Genomic DNA, 22,881 nt, shown 5'->3' on the forward strand with positions numbered 1-22,881 from the left:
GGATCACAGAAAAAGCAAGAGAGTTCCAGATAAACATCTATTTCTGTTTTATTGACTATGCCAAAGGCTTTGACTGTGCGGATCACAACAAACTGGAAAATTCTTCAAGAGATGGGAATACCAGACCACCTCACCTGCCTCCTAAGAAAGCTACATGCAGGTCAAGAAGCAACAGTTAGTACCAGACATGGCACAATGGACTGGTTCAAAATTGGAAAAGGAAAACATCAAGGCTGTATATTGTCACCCTGCTTATTTAACTTATATGCAGAGTACATCATGTGAAATGCCAGGCTGGATGAAGCATACGCTGGAAACAAGATTGCCGGAAGGAATACCAATAACCTCAGACATGCAGATAACACCACCCTTAGGGCAGAAAGCAAAGAGGAACTAAAGGGCCAAGAGATAGAGGAGAGTGAAAAAGCTGGCCTAAAACTCAACATTCAAAAAACAAAGATCACGGCATCCAGTCCCATCACTTGATGGCAAATAGATGGGGAAACAATGGAAATAGTGACAGACTTTATTTTTCTGGGCTCCAAAATCACTGCAGATGGTGACTGCAGCCATGAAATTAAAAGATGCTTACTCCTTGGAAGAAAAGCTATAACCAACCTAGACAGCATATTAAAAAGCAGAGACATTACTTTGTCAACAAAGGTCCATCTAGTTGAGGCTATGGTTTTTCCAGTAGCCATGTATGGATGTGAGAGTTGGACTATAAAGAAAGCTGAGCACCAAAGAATTGATGCTTTCAAACTGTGGTGTTGGAGGAGACTCTTGAGAGTCCCTTGGACTGCAAGGAGATCAAACCAGTCAATCCTAAAGGGAACCAGTCCTGAATATTCATTGGAAGGACTGATGCTGAAGCTGAAACTCCAATACTTTGGCCACCTGATTGTGAAGAACTGACTCATCGGAAAAGACCCTGATGCTGGGAAAGATTGAAGGCAGGAAGAGAAGGAAATGACAGAGGATGAGGTGGTTGGATGGCATCACCGACTCAATGGACATGAGTTTGAATAAGCTCCGGGAATTGGTGATGGACAGGGAAGCCTGGCGTGCTGCAGTCCATCGGGTTGCAAAGAGTTGGACACTACTGAGTGACTGAACTGAATGCTAGCCTTATAACTGAATTTTGGCTCATTTTCTTCCCCATTTCCCATCACAGCTATTCGAAACTTCACCATCATACACATACTTTCTATTCCATTTCACCCCATTTTTTAGACTCAAGAGGGTTCACTGTCCCAAAGCACATTGCCACTGACAGTGATCACCCCCAAACTTGGATCTCAACCAGTAAAGCAGAGGAAGAACAAAATGTTTTCATGTGGCACATGCCGCACAACAACCATGTTGTTGTTGTTCAGTGGTCCAGTCATGTCAGACTCTTTGCAACCTCATGGACTGCAGCACTCCAGGCCTCCCTGTCCCTCACTATCTCCCAGTTTGCCTGTCAAGACAACAACCATGGTGACATACAAATTAATATCTCATGATAAATTACTACTTATGAGGTAGTATATAAAATGTGAAAACACATATATTATTGAGTTTTTAAATAACTCCTTTCATACTTAATGATACCAGTACTTTATCTTTGAATATAAAACAATAATAATTCAGGGCTTCCCTGGTAGCTCAACTGGTAAAGAATCCGACTGCAGTGCAGGATACCCTGGTTTGATTCCTGGGTTGGGAAGAGCCCCTGGAGAAGGGAATGGCAACCCACTCCAGTATTCTTGCCTGGAGTATCCCCATGGACAGAGGAGCCAGGCAGGCTGCAGCCCATGGGGGTCATAAAGAGTTGGACATGACTGAGCGACAGAGCACATAAAATAATTTCAATAAATTTATCATTAAATCATAGCATAATCCAGCTTAGATAAAATTTTGTAGGGCCTTAAAATACATTGGATATTTAATAGAGACAAGTCACCCTCCATAAAACTAAATATGATGACTTAAAAACAACTATTAAGAAAATGACCTATCAAAGGAACTGGTAAGTGCATCAGAATACATTTCAACAAAATTTGTTAAAAAAATTTATAATCAGTAAAAACATACAATGAAATTATTACTTTTACTATGGGCTGCAAGGAGATCCAACCAGTCCATCCTAAAGGAGATCAGTCCTGGATGTTCATTGGAAGGACTGATGTTAAAGCTGAAACTCCAATACTTTGGCCACCTGATGCAAAGAGCTGACTCATTTGAAAAGACCCTGATGCTGGGAAAGATTGAGGGCAGGAGGAGAAGGGGATGACAGAGGATGAGATGGCTGGATGGCATCACTGACTCAGTGGACACGGGTTTGGGTGGACTTCAGGAGTTGGTGATGGACAGGGAGGCCTGGCGTGCTGCGATTCATGGGGTTGCAAAGAGTCAGACACGACTGAGCGACTGAGCTGAACTGAACAATAATTTGTTTTTCACATTAAATAAATTTACATATATTCAATTGATCCCTCAATCTTTATCTTTCTACCAGCCTTTTATGAATAGGAAAACACTTTTTACTGCTAGAAATATTAATTCTAAGACACATATTGATAAAATATATTAGCTGACATGATCAAAAATCCATATTCAGATGTTAAATGCTCAAAGCTAACCTGCGCAAGGGAAAGTATGAATTTCACTTTTTATAGCATGTACATTTTGTACTGCATTATCAATATAATGAAAAAGTTTGTTCATGGAGTAAAAGGTTTTTAAAAGAATTCATAAATATTACATTACAGAGTGAGTGTCAACCACATACCAGTGACATCATAAGCTTCCCTTGAAGTTTATTGCCATACAATATTTAGGAAAATGTGATATTAATTCAGCCCAGTTTATTTTTCTTTATTTATTTAGCTATAAGCAAAATGAGGAAACTTTTTTAAAGAAAACATATTCTGGATCTTCCAAAAATGCCTGATTAACTTTAATAGCCTATTATTACTTTTGAAAATAAACATTTCTAAGATAAATGAGCTCTGTTTCAAAAGTAGTTAATAATTGTTTATCTCTTTCCATAGAGTATAATGTTCTCAACGTTAATTTTTGAAAATATAAAATAGGCTCAATTTAAATACTAGGGGGAAAGAAGATTATATACCTTGTCAGCACTTTAAAAAAGGTCACTGTACTTTGTATGAACGTGGGATTTAGGAAATTCATTGTTCCTAAAATATGTAATGGAACATAGGATAACTAACCAATTCTAAGTTTAGAGAGTAGAATGGTGCTTAACATGGGCAGGAGGGTAGGAGAAATGATACTGGTCAAAGAGCACAAACTTCCGGGTATAAAATGAGTGAGTTCTGGGGATATCATTGTGATTGGTTAACAACACTGTAATATATACTTGAAAGCTACTAAAAGAGTAGATCTCAAATGTTCTTACTATAAATAATGACATGATGGAGGTATCACCACTACCATCCTAACTGTACTGCAATACATAAGAGTATCAAACCAATGCTCTGTACATCTTAAATTTACACAATGTAAATCATACCTCAATAAAGCTGGGAAAATTTCTAAAATAAAAAGATAAAAGGTTTTTTTTAACTAAAAAAATAAAGGACCTCTTTTAAATGGACCCTCAAAGACATGTTATGGTTACTATTTCTAGGTTCATATAATAAATGTAAGGAACCAGAAGATCCCTAATCTCACCATCTGAGAAGGCCTGAGTACCACACAAGGAAGTGGAAGATGCAAGGGCCAAAGAGAAGGAGGGTGGTAGCTTCATGGACTGATGGTGGAGGGAGGGCTAAAAAACACTCGCAAACATAGGAATCAGTGTTCAATTTTGAAATTATTTGTGATTTTTAGATTTTTATCTTCTTTTATCACCACCATCTCATAAAATTTATTTTATACATACAACTTAGGTTAATGTGTGTACATGTATGTATGTATGGAAGTGGTAATTAAGAAAAAATTTTCATACTGAATTAATATGATAGAAAGACACAAAAGCAAATGAGAAAAAAGCAGGGAAACAGAGTCAGGAAACCACCTGCAAACCATGGAAATGTGCGGGAAACTTCTGGAGAGTTTGGATTTCCCTAGAACTGGAAAGAAATCTGAATTATTTAAGCTAAACCTTCAAGAAGTGGCATTCCTAGCTGACATCTGTACCTAGGAAAAAATTTTTATACAAAAACACTCACAACTTGATACATACCCTTAAGTGTGTATACAGGTTCACAAGATAAATTCATACAAGAAAATAAAGAATACACCAAATAAAGAAGTATTTTTGAAAAGATATTCAGATACTCCTGTCATTAGGGAACTACACATTTTGAAAACAAGATACCATTTCTCATGCATTAGTTCATCAAATTTTATTCTAAAATTCTTTTAAATTTTAAGAAAATATTTTTAGAATTTTTTTTTAAATTCTGACAATAATTTCTGAATTATTGGAAAGAGTTGGGAAGGATGCAGAATAAAGACAAAGCACACCAACTACCTGTGGGAGTTTAAATTGGTTCAGCTCCTTAGAAGAGTAATTCTATAATATCTGGTCAAGCTGACAAGGTCACAGCCTATAAGCCACAATTTCACTTCTATATATAAACACTAAAGAAACATGTGCCCTGGAAGACATGCACAAGAAGGTTCACTGCAGCACCACCAGTGCAAATATAAGTTGAAAATTATTGAAATGTCCATCACAGGGAGGGTGAATAAAGCCACATATCTACAGATAGTAATTTTATAAGTCAATTAATATGCATGAATAAGAAATAGAGGGACAGATGAATCTCAACAACATAGCTAGTTGTAACCTCCCACACATCCTGGTCTTTACTCAATACACAGCAATCATTTAAGAACTATCTGTTGTGATGCTTTATACAAAAGTAAGATTAAACTAATATGAAGATAACAAAATGATAAAAATGTCAATTCATCTTCCAGGCAGTAAATGTACAGTTCTCACATTAAAAAAGACTTAATGAATGTGTTTCATATAAAATCAAGAAAGAATTGTTTAGCCTATTATGAGCAGGTTACTGTTGTTTCTAGGTAAGATTATTATAGCAATAGGTTATATGACCATAACCTTCACCAGTCAGAATTAAAGAAACTAAAGTTAACTTCTTAAAATTTACAAAAGAATTCTGGGGCACAGTAAACCTGATCTTAGTTCTACACTTCAAATTTTTTTCCACAATAGATAATGCTTCATGCAAAGCAAGCTGAATTCTTCATGCAATTTCCAGCTGAAAACTAATTTAAGCTCTTGCAACTTTTATCTACAATATATGAAAATTAATCATTTTCATAATTAATAGAAGCTTGCTCACAGATTCAAAAGAAACAATTTTTAACATTTCAGAGATACAGGACAGTTAGATACAGACCAATTGCATTGGTAGCTGCTATGTGAGATAATGTACTAAACCATGCACTGTTTCAAAAGAAAAGGAAAAACACAATCACATTCAGAATAAGCTATCGACAAAAACATTATAATGTGCTCCTTCTTAGTCTTTTCTGGGGTTTTTCTGGGGGGTGGGGAGGGCATGCCACACAGCTTGTGAGATCTTGAACCCTAGCCCTCAGCAGTGAAAACTCAGAGTCCTAACCACTGGACTGCCAAGGTATTCCCTCCTGCCTAGTTTATAAAATCAGTAAACAGAAGCTGACAGATCAGAAGTCCAAATGAGTCAATAAAAGTAAAAATAGACTGAAAATTTGGTCAAGGTACAATCCAATCCCCTGGCACTGCGGGCACTTAGTAGGTGCTCAAGAGGGATATTAAATGCATGAAGGGAAGGGAAGGATGAAGGGGGAGAAGAAGAGATGAAATCTTTCATTTTATTTCAGAACTATTTTTCTGCTAAGCATCATTCATTCATTCATATATTCATGCAGTTCATTTAATTACATTAACTGAGTCCCTGCTCTAGGTTCCAGAGAAAGAGAAAAGAAAGAGAAAAGCCAACATATTTCCTCAGCACTGCCAGCCTAAGGCTACCTGTTCTCTTACCCTTGGGATGTTGATCAGATAATTCTCAGTGTTAGAAATAGAATCTTTTCTATATCCTTGTACATAATGTTCTTCCAAGGAATAATTTTAAATAGTATCACCTCTGCAAAGCATAGTTGAAGTGAATATAATAAGAATAATGTACTTCAGGCTTACTACTATAACATTTATATAAAAGTACTCATCTCATATATTAAGATAGTCAAATATTCACTATATCCTGCACCTTTGACTGTATGTATATGGATACATACATATATTTTACACTAGTTTTACAGTGGCCATACACTAGCCATATACCTCACAGTAGCTAATATCTGTTAGTGTGAAAGGGGAAAATACATGAATTATATTCACATTCTCATTCTTAAGTTACTGCTTTTTAAACAAAGATACTTAATTTTGACATATTCCAAAATTTCATTGAAAATAGAAATGCAATTTTAATAAAAGTCCTAAATCTAACATCTCAACCCAAGAGGACAAGCTTATCAATCTTTCAAGTACTTTTAATCAAGAAATGAAAATGTACTCAGCCCAGAGAATGAAATCAACAAAAATGTTAACTCTTTCTTATTTATCACTCAGTCTTTTGTGATAATGCATACTTTTTAAATGCTATATATAAAACTAGAAACTTCCACAGTAATGATTTAGTGTACATCATAAATTTTAGAAATATGTGAGCTTTTTGAAGATGAGAGGAATAGGAAAAGCTCTATCTCCAAGGGAAAGTTAAAACTTTTTAAACTTATCTCCCCAATGTTTCAACAAAACATAAGCTTCCAACAGTGTTCTTCCAAATATGCTTTCAGTATATTTTTGAAAAATTATGCTTAAATTTTTATATTGTTTTAAATTAAAAAAAAAAAAACTAAGCCCTACTCTCTTATTTGAGCTGTGATTTAAAACCTGACAAATTTGAAAGCTGGATAGGACTTGCTTTTCTACAGTAGACAACATATTCTCTGTCAAGTTCATTTATTTCTTCATGAGTCACACCATACTTTAGCATATAAATAAATAAAACATTTATAAAAATATTTCCAAAATATTTTTAAAGCAGGCAATCCCACACTCATAAAACAGCTGAAGGGAAACAAATTCGTGCGCATTATTTCAGGCTCCCCTGCTTTATTCATGAACATTATTAAGCCCCGGAAAATAAAGAACAGTTATTGTCTGCACTGTGACGGAGCCAGCAATCTCTTTGCAAATAGGACCACTAATTTATGAACAACAGACACAAGGAAACCCATTTGTTCCTTTCATTTTGTAAAACACCACAAGCTACGTGAATAAGGACCTTTAGGATATAGTGAAGCCCCAGGTCATAATTATGGGCCCTTCCAAAAATATATTTTTGTTTGCCTGCTTTATTTTAAGGAAATCTATAACAAATACCATTAGATTCCTTAAATGAAAAAAAGGAGAAGTGTTGCCCCAGTAAGGAGGTGGATTCGAATCCATTGATAATATATTCCACCCCACTAGTAATATATTAACTTCCAGTGCTGAATTCCAGAAGTGAGTGTGGATTGTACACTGGAATAACCTTGTATCTTCTGAGATCAGTGGCTGGCAGTTTCCTTACTTCTGAGCAACTCCAGTCTCCCAGCCTTTATCTCACTGTCATGTGGGGCTCACTACATCCATGGACCCAAGTGATTATCCCCATCGATGATATCCAAAGGCTTGTTTCAAAACATACTTCCGTGGAACCACAAGAGATCCATGAGGGAAGGGACCATACTACACCCCAGTCCAAAGTATTTTATAACATACATAAAGGCTAAAAAAAGGGGGTAATCTTATTGAAGTAGGAAATATACATGAAATATTAAAAAATCAAAAGATCAAAATGTAGCACATCTACTTACATGATTTAAGAAGTAAATTGATTTCCCCCAGTAATTTGCTCTCAAGCCAAGTAAGTTTCCCAACAAAATGTACTGGCTTGCTTCTTCTTAAGAAAAAAAAAAAAAAAAAACAGGGCTGATTTGTTTTCAGATATTTTCATTACACAGAAACTAGACAGAGGGCATTTTACTTATTGATAAAGTGTCCTGTTTGGTTCTAATATAGCAAATGTGATCTCTCAAATTGCTTATAGCACATATATTTAGCTTGTTTTTATGGAACTAAGCCTATAGCTACTTATTCTATTCATTAAATTAAAAGCAGGTATTCTTTTATTTCTTTTTTTTTAATTGAGATATAAAAGGAATCCAGATAGGAAAAGAAGAAGTGAAACTCTCACTGTTTGCAGATGACATGATCCTCTACATAGAAAATCCTAAAGACTCTTCCAGAAAATTACTAGAGCTAATCAATGAATATAGTAAAGTTGCAGGATATAAAATTAACACACAGAAATCCCTTGCATTCCTATACACTAACAATGAGAAAACAGAAAGAGAAATTAAGGAAACAATACCATTCACCATTGCAACAAAAAGAATAAATACTTAGGAGTATATCTACCTAAAGAAACAAAAGACCTATACATAGAAAACTATAAAACACTGATGAAAGAAATCAAAGAGGACACAAATAGATGGAGAAACATACTGTGTTCATGGATTGGAAGAATCAATATTGTCAAAATGGTTATACTACCCAAAGCAATCTATAGATTCAATGCAATCCCTATCAAGCTACCAATGGTATTTTTCACAGAACTAGAACAAATAATTTCACAATTTGTATGGAAATACAAAAAACCTCAAATAGCCAAAGTAATCTTGAGAAAGAAGAATGGAACTGGAGGAATCAACTTGCCTGACTTCAGGCTCTACCACAAAGCCACAGTCATCAAGACAGTATGGTACTGGCACAAAGACAGAAATTTAGATCAATGGAACAAAACAGAAAGCCCAGAGATAAATCCATGTACCTACGGATACCTTATCTTCGACAAAGGAGGCAAGGATATACAATGGAAAAAAGACAACCTCTTTAACAAGTGGTGCTGGGAAAACTGGTCAACCACTTGAAAAAGAATGAAACTAGAACACTTTCTAACACCATACACAAAAATAAACTCAAAATGGATTAAAGATCTAAATGTAAGGCCAGAAACTATATAACTCCTAGAGGAGAACATAAGCAAAACACTCTCCCACATAATCACAGCAGGATCCTCTATGACCCACCTCCCAGAATATTTGAAATAAAAGCAAAAATAAACAAATGGGACCTAATGAAACTTAAAAGCTTTTGCACTACAAAGGAAACTATAAGCAAGGTGAAAATACAGTCCTCAGATTGGGAGAAAATAATAGCAAATGAAGAAACAGACAAAGGGTTAATCTCAAAAATATACAAGCAACTCCTGCAGCTCAATTCCAGAAAAATAAATGACCCAATCAAAAAATGGGCCAAAGGGCTAAACAGACATTTCTCCAAAGAAGACATACAGATGGCTAACAAACACATGAAAAGATGCTCAACATCACTCATCATCAGAGAAATGCAAATCAAAACCACAGTGAGGTACCATTATACGCCAGGCAGGATGGCTGCTATCCAAAAGTCTACAAGCAATAAATGCTGGAGAGGGTGTGGAGAAAAGGGAACCCTCTTACACTGTTGGTGGGAATGCAAACTAGTACAGCCACTATGGAGAACAGTGTGGAGATTTCTTAAAAAACTGGAAATAGAACTGCCATATGACCCAGCAATCCCACTTCTGGGCATACACACTGAGGAAACCAGATCTGAAAGAGACACGTGCACCCCAATGTTCACCCCAGCACTGTTTACAATAGCCAGGACATGGAAGCAACCTAGATGCCCATCAGCAGATGAATGGATAAGGAAGCTATGGTACATATACACCATGGAACTTTACTCAGCCATTAAAAAGAATTCATTTGAATCAGTTCTAATGAGATGGATGAAACTGGAGCCCATTATACAGAGTGAAGTAAGCCAGAAAGATAAAGACCAATACAGTATACTAAAGCATATATACGGAATTTAGAAAGATGGTAACGATAACCCTATATGCAAAACAGAAAAAGAGACACAGAAGTACAGAACAGACTTTTGGACTCTGTGGGAGAAGGCAAGGGTGGGATGTTTTGAGAGAACAGCATCGAAACATGTATATTATCAAGGGTGAAACAGATATCCAGCCCAGGTTGAATGCATGAGACAAGTGCTCGGGCCTGGTGCACTGGGAAGACCCAGAGGGATGGGGTGGGGAGGGAGGCAGGAGGGGGAATCGGGATGGGGAATACATGTAAATTCATAGCTGATTCATGTCAATGTATGGCAAAAACCACTACAATATTGTAAAGTAATTAGCCTCCAACTAATAAAAATAAATGGTAAAAAAAATAATAATAATAAAACTTAGAAAATAAAAAAATAAAAGCAGGTATTCTTCCTGTAAGAGAATTTGTTCCAGTAAAGTTAGCCTTTAGGCCAATCTCTTCTAAATCTGCCTTGCCTTCTCACGATTCTTAAATAAAATTGACATGTCACAAAGGGAGAACAGGAAAATTTATTATAACAAATCATATTTAAGAAAGACCCACTCTTTTTCACTTTTATAATTGATATTTTAAAAAACAGCACAACTCATCCTAGTAAAAATACAGGTATAATTTACTAAACAGAAAATTTTTTTAAGTTGTACATAATATTACAACACTCCAGTAGAGACAATCTCATGTCATCATACTACTGATAAAAGTGAAAATATTAGTAACCCGTTCATGTCCAACTCTTTGCCCACCAGGCTCCTCTGTCCATGGAATCATCCAGGCAAGAATACTGGAGTAGGATGTATTCCCTTCTCCAGGGGATCTTCCTGACCCAGAGATTGAACCCAGATCTCCTGCATTGCAGGCAGATTCTTTGCCATCTGAGCCACCAGGGACACTTTCACCCCAAAAGTTTTCAGCAGCCTAAACCCATGTTAAAATTCTAAATACTCCGGGTTTTGTATTTTTCTCAATCTTTTGAATTCAATGCACTCTATCTTGATCAATTTATCCAACAATATGTGAAAAGTTTGTTAGAGTATATTTGAAGACAGAAGAAAATGTTCAGCTACCATCCATTGAGTCCCTACACGTTAATAACTGCTGGCACTTTCTTTCACCTATATGGTTAACACTGTTATCCAGAAATGTAGGTTTGATTTATCATGGTCTTCTTCGACCATATCTTCTTACTTGTAATGATTTAGTTTTGACATTAAGTGATAAGAAATCATAATGAAGCTTCACTATTCAAAAATCTTTAATGACTCTCTCAAACTTGAATTGATATTTTAAGTCTTCTTCCATGTGAGTCCATCTTAACTCTTTTCAAGCATATGGTCCACAATCCTCATCCACAGCTCCCTATTCTGGTAACATTGATCTATTCACTGTCCCTTTTATCTCTAAAATGTATTTTCCATATCATACACACTATCATTTTCATAAGAAAAAATCATTATATCACTTTCAGTGGATGGTTAATATCTTCTAGTTCAGCTAATTCAAGTCACAAATCTTTGCTTAAAATGCATATCAATATATATTTTCCTCCAACAATTTCTCATGAACAAATTCCATAACAGAAATGAGGCTTTTTTCTAAGAAAAATATTACTAGATTAAAACATCTTAAAATCTGACATGTCAATGTTTCTATTTTAAAAAATCATCAATTCATCAGGAATTACATTTTAACTCAACTTAAATTTTGTCCTGATTTATTATATTCATTTTATTTAATAAGTAGAGTTTTAAAAATTAATCAGCTTTGTGATTTAGTTCTGTATGTAAACAAAGCACAAATTATTTAAGCAAATTGACATTAATACACTTATTAAAAAGGAATACCAATAGAAGTTATATTTTGTGTTGAACAAAAGCAATAAATTTGAGAGCAGTGTAATCTAAATATTTTCATTCTAATCCTATACAGAATAGCTAATGCTTTATAAAAGAAAAAATAAACTATTTTATTATAGTAATAAGGAATTTTACAGACAAGACGACTAAAACAATAAAAAGATCATATATTTGCCAATGTGTGTTATAATTTTATAACCCATTAATTTTATTTCTCAGCACATTGTTTGAATTAAGGTTGCATTCTGGTTGTAGATGATCCTTAAACATCCAACTAATATTTCCTATTTTACTATTTATCAGACTTGTCTACACTTTGACATATCACAATGATGTTCCTAGGAAATCCATGTGAGGAGGTAGAGAAAAAGTTAGGAAAATATTTCTCAAAATAATATTTTTGAAAATGAATCTATAATTATCCAGTTAAAAGCAATGGGATTTTGTTCTATAGACTATTTTCATAAAATCTCATAAGTATGTCTGTTCATACTAAAGTAAACTATGGGTCAGAATATTGGGGGATCTGGCAGAAACCCCAGAAAGGCACATATTTCATTAACAAAACAGACTCCCTACTCCAACTCAGTTTACAAGCCTGATGATGACCTCAGAGACAAGCCATGAATGTTAGTGGTGGTTTAGTTGCTATCAAGGTTAGGACAAAGCTAAAATTTCATTTTATACCAGTATAATACACAAAGACAAAGAAATACACCTAGATAAACTAACCAGGATAATAATAATAGGTAAATTACATAGCAAGATTTGTCCTCAGTTTCAGAAATCAAGATATATTTACCTTGAAAGGCAGCTGCATTTCGAGATATCAAAAACTTTAATGTAGAGCTGGATGTTTGAAGCACCTGCTGCATATCCTGGCGAGCCACGACTTGGTATCTCTCCTCCATCTTCCTGGTGCAACATGTAGGTTTTTTGGCTGTGCAAACCTGAAGATCAGGCCCTGTAATACACAGAATATTTTTCAGAAGAATTACTTATTCATTTAGCAAATGTTACATGCTATGTATCAACCATGAATGGTCAGCACTGCATATAACAGGTTCATGTGCTGGATACCTTCCAGCAAAAGGACCCCAGTGGGTTGACAGAAACCTGAGCATACACTGGATCCCACAGCAAGCTGTGTCAGGAACTGGCCCTAACACCAGCAGGCAAAAACACAAACACGTGGAGGCTAAAAGATACACTGCTAGACAACCAATGGATCACTAGAAAAATCAAAGAAGAAATAAATTTTTGTAAAAACCTAGAGACAAATGACAATGAAAACACAACAATCTAAAATCTACAGGATGCAGCAGAAGAAATTCTAAGAGGGAAGTTCATGCAATAAAAACTCACCTCAGGAAATAAACAAACAAAAAAGAACCTCAAAAGAATAATCTAAACTTACACTTAAAGGAACTAGAAAAATAAGAACAACAACAACAAAACAATGTTAGTAGAAGGAAAGAAATCATAAAGATCAGAGAAGAAATAAATGAAACAGAGAATTTGGAGGAAAAAAAAAACAGAAAAGATCAATTAAACTAAGAGCTGATTCTTTGAAAAGAAATTGATAATCCAGATGCCAGACTCTTCAAGGGGAAAAGTAAGAGGGCCAAAATCAATAAAATTAGAAATGAAACAGAAGTTACAGTTGACACCACAGACATACAAAGGGTCATAAGAGATTACCACAAAGAATTATAGTCCAGTAAGGTGGACAACTTCTTTTAGAAGTGGATATGGGACTTCCCCAGTGGTCCAGTGGTTAAGACTCTGTGCTTTCAATGCAGGAGTGCAGGTTCAATTCCTGTTTAGAGAACTAAGATCCCATATGCCTCATGACCAAAAATAAAAAAATAAATAAATAAAAGAAGTGGACGAATTTCTATAAACACACAGTTTTCTAAGACTGGACCAGAAAGAAACAGAAAATATGAGTAGACTAACTACTCTGATGAAATTGAATCAGTAATTAAAAAAACAAACACAAACAAACAAACAAAGGTCCAAGACAAGATGTCTTCACAGGTGAACTCTACCAAACATTTAGAGAAAAATTAACATCTATCCTTCTCAAACTATTCCAAAATATTACAGAGGAAGGAAGTTTTAGAGCTTATTCTACAAACCCAGCTTCACATTGATATTAAAATCAGACAAAAAAAACACAAAAAGAAAATTACAGGCCAAAATCCTTGATGAAAATAGAAAATCTTCAACAAAATATTAGCAAACCAAATTTTCAACACTGTATTTAAAAACTCATGATGCATGGAGAGTTCAATATCCCCATCCAATCAGTCAGTGTGATATACCACACTAACAAATTGAAGAATAAAAACTGTGTGATCATACCAATAGATACATAAAAAGCTTTTGACAAAATTCAACATTCATGATTTTAAAAAAAATTCCAGAAAGTAGGCAGAGAGGGAACATACTTCAACATAATAAAAGCCATATATGACAGACCCATGGCTAACATAATACTCAATGGTGAAAACCTGAAAGCATTTCCTCTAAGATCTGGTACAAGAAAAGAATACCCTCTTACCACTTTTCCTCAACACAGTATTTTAAGTCTAGCCACTGCACTCAAACAAGAAAAAGAAACAAAAGGAATCCAAATTGGAAAGGAAGAAGTAAAACCATCACTTTGCAAATGACATGATTCTATACATATAAGATCCTCAAGACATCATCAAAAACTACTAGAGCTCATCAACAAATTCAGTATACAAAATTAATATACAGAACTCTGTTGCATTTCTATACACTAACAATGAACTATCAGGAAGAGAAATTAAGCAATCTCATTTACAGTTACATCTGAAAGAATAAAATATCTAGGAATAAACCTACTTAAAGAGATAAAAGACCCATACTCAGAAAATTGTAAAACTAATGAAAGAAATTGAAGACAACATAACAGACAGAAAGGTACACCATGTTCATGGATTAGGCGAATTAATACTGTTAAAATGATCATACCACCCAAGGTTATCTACAGATTTAATGCAATCCCTATAAAAATACCAAGGGCATTTTAAAAAACAAAACTATAACAAATTATTTTAAAATTTGCATGGAAATATAAAAGTCCCCAAATGCCATATGAAGTTCTTAGAGTCACCAAAATCATAGAGATGAAAACTAGAATGGTGATTGGCTGAGGCAGGGTAGAGGAAGGCGATTGGGGAGTTAATGTTTAATGGGGATAGAATTCCAACTTTGCAAGATACAAGTAGTACTGGAGGGATATGGTAACAATGGTTGTACAACATAAATGTAGTTAGTACCACCAAACTAGGCACTTATAAAATGGTTAAGATGGTAAATTTCATATTTTACCACAACAGAAAAAATCTGAAACAATTTTTGATTATTTATATCAGAAATATGATATATGATTAACAACTCTTATGCTGGATAGGAGCCCAAGGCATGCACATTTATCCACAGCAGGCAAGCTAGAGAATACAGAAAAGTACAAGGTATGCATAAAAAGGAATGAATTTGAGTCAGTTCTAGTGAGGGAGATGAACCTAGAATCTGTGATACAGAGTGAAGTAAGTCAGGAAGAAAAAAACAAATATCGTATATTAACACATACATATGGGCTTCCCTGATGGCTCAGATGATAAAGAACCTTCCTGCAATGCAGGAGACTTGGGTTCAATCCCTGGGTCAGGAAAATCCCCTGGGGACGGAAATGGTAACCCTCTCCAGTTTTCTTGCTGGAGAATCCCATGGACAGAGGAGCCTGGTGGGCCACAGTCCATGGGGTCACAGAGAGCTGGACACAACTGAGTGACTAACAATCTCATGGCTGATTCACGTTGTTGTATGGCAGAAACTGACACCATATTGTAGAGCAGTCATCCCCCAACCAAAAAAAAAAGGAGGAGGTTGGCAAAGTGCCTGAAGAGGACAAACCTGAGGGTGCCTCAGGGGTGGGCCTTGAGGCGTCCCAAGGCTACCCAGGTTTTATGTAAAGCTCAGGACATTGTGTTTATACGGCCTAACCCAATAGTTATTCCCTTCTTTGGGAGTAGGAGGAAGAATTATGGACTTTGATCTCTGAGTTGCAGGGCTCCTACCTTGGCTCTTCATTGACCAACTGTAGATCAGTAAATACAAAATACGTGAATGTGCATGAACACACACACAGACAAACATCAGCCTCTTTTCAAACTCCACATTTTCCACACAGATTCAGCCTCAGGTTTTAGCCTGTGTAAGTTAGACAAATAAACAGCAGCGTGTTTAAGGATTTCACAAAGGCTGAGATGCATACTATGTGTCACAGTAGGTAACATTTTGGCAATTGTTTTTTATTTACGATGCATAAAAGTTATACAAAAGCAAATTCCACTACAAACAGTAAAATTGATTGAAAGAAAACAAAGCTATCTTCTCAGCTTTCTTTCTAAATGCAAAGATAGAGGGATTAAAAGTTTAGAGAAAAACAATAATAGAGACTGGGGAAGACAATCAATGAATAAACATTAAAGGATATAAAAATATTTGGTATGGGAAAGACTGCTATGGAATAAAAATAAGGACAATAGTACAATAACAACAATAATAATAATAGATGATTGCAAATATCTCTCCAGAATTTAAATGCCTAACATCACTTTGCGAGGTCACATTCCTAAACATGGCTTAAAAACGCCCCAAGTTGGACCATGTCTTCTTTCTCTCCAGCTCCAGGTGCATCTCAAGCAACATTGGCTATGGTTCTCTTCCCTTCACACACCACCTTATTTAATTTCCTTATATTCACCAAGTACACACTGGCCACAGAACCATCCTCCAGGCTCTTCCTTCTGTCTTGGACAGTCTTGCAGTCAACACACACCTTCCCCTACTTCATTCCCATCTAGTTTTCTTTAGATTGTAACTCAGTCTTCCCATGGGAACTTCCCTTAACCCCACAGACAGCTCCAATACCTATACTATGCCTTAGCGTTCACTCATTGTGGCTGTAATGTTCTATTCCTAAATGTGATAACTAATTAATTTGTTCCCTCATCTGTACTACTAAGCTCTAAATGGAGGGATTTTTATTCTTCATCATATGCCACTTGTCCAGCTCAGAGCCTTGTACATCATAAACACTCAATTTTCATTCATCAAACCAACAGTCAAGGATCTACTATGCATATGCATTATCTCATTTAATCCTCACATGAACCCTATGACATAGGTACCATCACTACCACATTTTACTTGTGAGGAAACAGAGATGTAAAGAGGCTTTGACCACTGCCCAATGGCACATACCTACATAATACAAAAAAGTGGAGCTGGTGTTCAGAAATAGGCAGAGTGATTCCCAAGCTGTCACACTGACCACCAGTCCACTGAGAGGAAAGCCATGGTCCTTAATCTATAAATGGCTTGTATAAAGACACACCTGACCATTTTCAATTTCTCTTTCTAAAGAAGTCATCTGTTTGGAAAACTTCAAGAAAATAAAGTTCAGGTTAGAATCATCCAGGGAGTATTATTGAAAAATAAAAATTAGCTGAAGTATAAAATTATAGAGCTGCCATTTGCCTTTGTGTCCAATTTTACATGGTGGAAAGTAGACTTAGAAAAATGCTACAAATTACCCTGTTTTCTAAACATAAGGTGGGAGAGCAACCATCATGTCTTGAGACACTAAATACGTACGGTTAGCAATTTAGACCACTTAGAGCAAACACATTCCTCAAGCTGATGAGGATCTGCACTGATTAAACCAGACTTTAATTCAGAATCGTGGAAGTTGGTAATGCCAACATCAAACTAAACTCCAAGTCAAATCAAGACTATAATTCAAAGACCTAGTTATGTCTAATTGGCACGATATTTTTATCAGTGGTAACTTAAGGTCTCAATGAGGGGGAAAGAGTCCACAGGAAACTAGCTGCCTTGCCTTCTGTGTCAGTTCAAAAGATAGGCAAGATGAATTGATCTGGCAGTGAGCAGTGGTGTGAAGCGAGATCTTAATTCCCTGCCCAGGAATTGAGCCTGGGCAACCTGGATGAAAACCAGGAATCCTAGCCCCCAGACCAGCAAGGGCTAGAAGCTATTTTTCCATGATTCTTTGCCCCCAGTGAAAAATGCATCTATCAACAGAGGCTAGAACTGTAAACACAGGTACAAAGTTCATTATTACAGACATAGCACAACAACGAGAAGCAGTTTGTTTAGTTAAGACAGATGCAAGGCAGGGATGCATACCTGGAGAGAAAGGATGCAGGCATCCCCCCTAGTGAGGAGGAATGCGGTGAAGAGGCGGTTAAATCATTTATATAAGTCGGTTCTTCCGGGTCTGTGTTTACCTTTAGCCAATAATCTGGTTTCTTTTACTACACCTGACCTACCCTGGGACCCTCCCCTGGGTGCACATGCACCCCTCAGTCAAGATGGATTTCAAAGTGAAGGCTTCTGGGAACAAAATTCATTATGCCTTGGTGTTATTCTCTGACTTTTGACCCCCAAGAAGACTTTCTGCACATATGTAGCGTCTCCCTTGTTCCAAAAGGGGCTGGTGGGAGGGAGTGAAGGTCCCTTAACCCTTTACTCAAACAGGGTTTTGCCTCTCTGTGTCCTTGCCGTTGACTATTACCTTGACTATTGCCGTGACTATTACTTTAAGGTGTTTGTGGGGTATGCTCAGTCACTTCAGTCATGTCCAACTCTTTGTGACCCCATGGACTGCAGCCCCAGGCTCCTCTGTCCATGGGATTTTTCCAGGCAAGAACACTGGAGTGGGTTGCCATGCTCACTCCAACCCAGGGATTGAACCTGCGTCTCCTGCATTGCAGGTGGATTCTTTATCCACCAAGCTACCTGGGACAAGAGACAAAGACTGGCTACTAACCCTGTTTCTGTTGTTATTTCCATTTCAAAGGGAAAACAGGAGGCTGATTGTAAATGCCTTAACTGGAGCCCACCTACCTCGTGTCTCTAGAAATACAAACAGGAGGCTAGTACTAAGTATCCAGCCTGAAGCTCACTTCTTCCTGCCCCGTGAAATGCAAACAGGAGGCCAGTTCTAACCATCTAAGCTGGAACCCATATATCTCCTATCTCAGAACTACACATCCTCAGGGAAAGGACCATATCTTAATTCTATTCACAGTATAAGCATAAAGATCACAGAGGATGAGATGATTGGATGGCATCACCGACTCGATGGACATGAGTTTGAGCAAGCTCCGGGAGTTGGTGATGGACAGGGAAGCCTGGTGTGCTGTAGTCCACGGGGTCACAAAGAGTCGGACACGACTGAGCGACTGAACTAGACTGATAAGCACAAAGGACATAATAAGATGCTTGCCGATAAAACGCCCAGAATACAGTTCTCCCCTTGTAAATAGAATCAGAATCATAAGAAAGCAAAGCCAGATAAAACCCAAACAGATCCCACATGGTAACAAGGTATATTTTTAAAATATGTCAAAGCCTGACTGCAAAGAACAAGGGACTCACCGAGGCTGCTTGTGAAACCAGAAGAGTGCACAACCCAAGGTCAGGAGCAGCAGCCGTGGTTCTGATCTGCAAAGCCACACTCTGCAAGAATTAAAGTGCTGAGACCAAAATGAAATTAAAAATAAAACAGCAGCCTCCCTGTTGAAGTGGCCCTCAACCAGAATTGTGGGGGCTTTTCTGGATTTCTTACCCAGAAGCAGCAGTACTAGTTAATACGTTTTCCTTTCTGTTCCCCAGCTTAAGCAGCTGTTACAACCATCTACCTGCTTGTGCACAGTCTTTAATATGTTAAAATAGGATCATTGGGAGGCATTCTGGAAAGATGGTGGCAGTAGCAGCATCATTTCACAGTATCCCAGTCCCCACACAGACCAGATAGGACAACTTGAAATTAAATCCAAAAAATATAACAAAACTGGGTGATGGAATATCCCCACAAACTTCAAAATGTATACGTGGTGGGGGGAAAACCAGCAACAGCCAACAGAGCTTCACAGTATCAGAGTCAGGGCAGGAGGGAGGACAATGAAGCAGAGGGGTAATGTCTGGAGAATCTGATGACAGACGAAGCCCAAAGAGCCAACAGGAATTCACAGAAAAGCACAGTGAACCGATCTGCAAACAGCAGCTGAAACTGGGAAAGTTTTGCCCTCTCCATTACTGGATAGGCACAAAGGAGCCAGGGTGAAAAGGAATGAATTAGCAGGAGCAATCCAGACCCCTATGATTGCTCCAGATTCAGCAGGCGTCTTTCCAAGGAAGAACCCCACACAGAAAAGAAACATCTGGAAGAGAAATTAAAATTCAACAGTAGAAGAATTTAAGAGACACAGACAGAGAACACCTAGACCAAAGTAGGAAGGGAAACAAATCCAGGAAATTTCAGAAAGCAAGCAGCCATACTTTCAAACACTACACAAAAACCAACAGAAAAGAAACTCTGGAAAGCCACAATAACTGTTCTGAAGTCTATCTCAATCTAAATTTTCAAGGGAAAAAAACTAACTTCACATGAAATGAATATCAAAACATGCTGAGGTCAAATCTCATACACTGTTATTATAATAAAAAAGGGAATAAGGAACAGAATAACATCCCCACAGACCAGACCAGAAAGACATGCCCTCCCCCAAAAAGAAATTAAAAAATCAGCCAAGTTATTTCAAAACAAGCTAAAAGATGACACAAGGCATATAAGAACAACACAAATCAGAATTTTAAAAATTCAGATGTGAGGTGACAATAGTCAGGAAAGCATTAAAGATGAAAGAAAAACATTCCGAAGAAAAGAATAAACTAGAAGGAACACAGGAGCTGATCCTACAGAGGTAGTACCTAAGAGAAACAAAAGGTGGAAAATAAGGGATTGTGAAAAATCAGAAAGAGTGAAAGGGTTTAAAAGATCCATGGCTGATTCATGTTGATGTTTGGTAGAAACCAACACAATATTGTAAAGCAATTATCCTTCAATTAAAAATAAATTAAAAGAAAAGTGATGAAAAATATTGTTTATAATGTAAGCGCACTGAAGGAAAAAACAGGACAAATACTAAAACCTGTATTTTATGCTACACTGAAACTGCTGTGAGAGTGAAGTGGGATATAAAAAATAAGCAATTATGGAAAATTCAAATTCTATTCTCTAATTCTATTCTCTATCCTTGAAAATTAGGATTTTTTTAGTGAAGATGAAAAGATACACATACAAAAAAGAAAAGAAAAGATACACAGACATAGTAAAGAGGAGCTTAAGTAAAACTTTGCAATCTTGACTTAAACTATCTTTATGAAAGCATCAAGAAATTTACCTTTAAAGTATATATTCCCTAGTTTCACTGAAAAGGCCTAGGAACAATGACAAACCAAAGGGCAAAGAGTCCCTCTTGTGCCCAGATTATAATCTTGAAATACCACATCTCTGAAGAAGTCAGTGTTTTTTGAAGAAATGCCTCCCTCTGGGTCTGGGGCAGGAAACACATGAGACGACAGACTAGCTAAAGCATCTTGTCCACCAGATAGCAAAGAAGCCATCAAATAACTACCAGGATCATATCAAGAAGGACTCGGGAATCATATCATTCTGCCAGGGCTGCCAGAACAGAAAGCCACAGACAGGTGGCCTCCAACACAGAAATTTACTTTCTCATAGTTCTGGAGGCTGGCAGTCCAAGACCAACGTGCTAGCAGGTTTAGCTTGGTTTCTCTTGAGGCCCCTCAAATCCCTGACTTACAGATGGCACCTTTCCTGTATGTGCTCAGATGGCCTGCTCTTCGTACATGTGCACCCCCCACGTCTTTCTTCTTGTAAGGACACCAGTAATATCAGATGAGGAGCCATCCTCATGACTGCATTTAAACTTAATTATTTCCCCTCTTCAAAAACAGCCATACTGGGGGCTAGAGTTTCAACTTAGGAATTTAGGGGAGCACAATTGAGCCCACAACAGAAGCCTACTTCAACTATCATACCAAGTGAAGTAAGTCAGAAAGAGAAAGACATATACTGTATGAGATCACATATATGTAGAAGCAAAAATGTGATACAAATGAACTTATTTATGAAACAGAATCATGGACAGAGAGAACAGACTGGTGGTTGCCAAGGGGGTTGGGGTGGGGGGAGGGATGGAATTAGCTTAGATATAAGTTTTAATATAGAGAATGGACAGACAACAAGGTCCTACTATATAGCGCAGAGAACCATATTCAGTATCCTATGATAAACCACAATGGAAAAGAATATTTTAAAAAGATTTGTGTGTGTGTGTGTGTTAGTGTGTGTGTGTATAACTGAATCACTTTGCTCTACAGCAGAAATCAACATAACATTGCAAATCAGCTATGCTTCAATAAAAAAATAGTAAAACTGAAAAAAAAGTTAACTTCAAAACGTTTTTGCTGATCAAACATGGTACAATTTAAGTATCCTTAATAATAATTTCGAAGGAGTACAAGAAATAAAATAAGCTTAAATCCAAGAGTTTTCTGTATCCATGCTTTCTTTTACAAAAAAAAAAAAAAAAAAAGACTTTTAAAATAGTACTGCTGGTTGATAATATACATTTTCTTCTTATTTTAAACATGTATTTCTCCCCCAGTCAACTTACAGGAATTTTATATTTGTAACACATATCAACTTCGTTGATAGCTGACATAGGAAAGGGCCTTGGTGTCAAGACACGGACACCAAGATATATTTTAGGTTCACCAGAGTGGATGTTATATGTCATAAAGTACCAAATTCTCACCAGATGAAAACAGGGCCTTGGAATTCAGAATATAAGGTGATACTGGTAAATTTTCCCTTTTTGTCTTTTCTGAGAGACAAATCTCTTTTTTGTCTTTTCTTACCATACAGTGTGAAACTGATAATTTGTAAATGTCATCAAGGTGAAAAGATTTTGACTGAGTCAAATGTATTCCTTCATCCAGGTAAAATAAAAAGTACTTAAGTCTATGTATCTAGCAAGAATCATGACAATGTCACTGGATTTGCTGAGAGCTGCCTAGCATCTGT

The 22,881-nt window shown here is 36.6% G+C and overlaps 1 protein-coding gene across 3 annotated transcripts in view; it reads right to left on the minus strand.

Moving 5' to 3' along the window:
* The window catches only part of GPC5 (glypican 5), a 1,510,050-nt gene that overhangs the window by 1,457,888 nt on the left and 29,281 nt on the right, over window positions 1–22,881 (minus strand). For all 3 annotated transcript variants that reach the window (XM_043477854.1, XM_043477855.1, XM_043477856.1), the window contains exon 2: window positions 12,667–12,828. In XM_043477854.1, the coding sequence (XP_043333789.1) occupies window positions 12,667–12,828 (162 nt within the window). The remainder of the gene's footprint in view (window positions 1–12,666; window positions 12,829–22,881) is intronic.

This window comes from Cervus canadensis, chromosome 9, assembly GCF_019320065.1.
Source record: "Cervus canadensis isolate Bull #8, Minnesota chromosome 9, ASM1932006v1, whole genome shotgun sequence".
Taxonomy (NCBI): domain Eukaryota; kingdom Metazoa; phylum Chordata; class Mammalia; order Artiodactyla; family Cervidae; genus Cervus; species Cervus canadensis.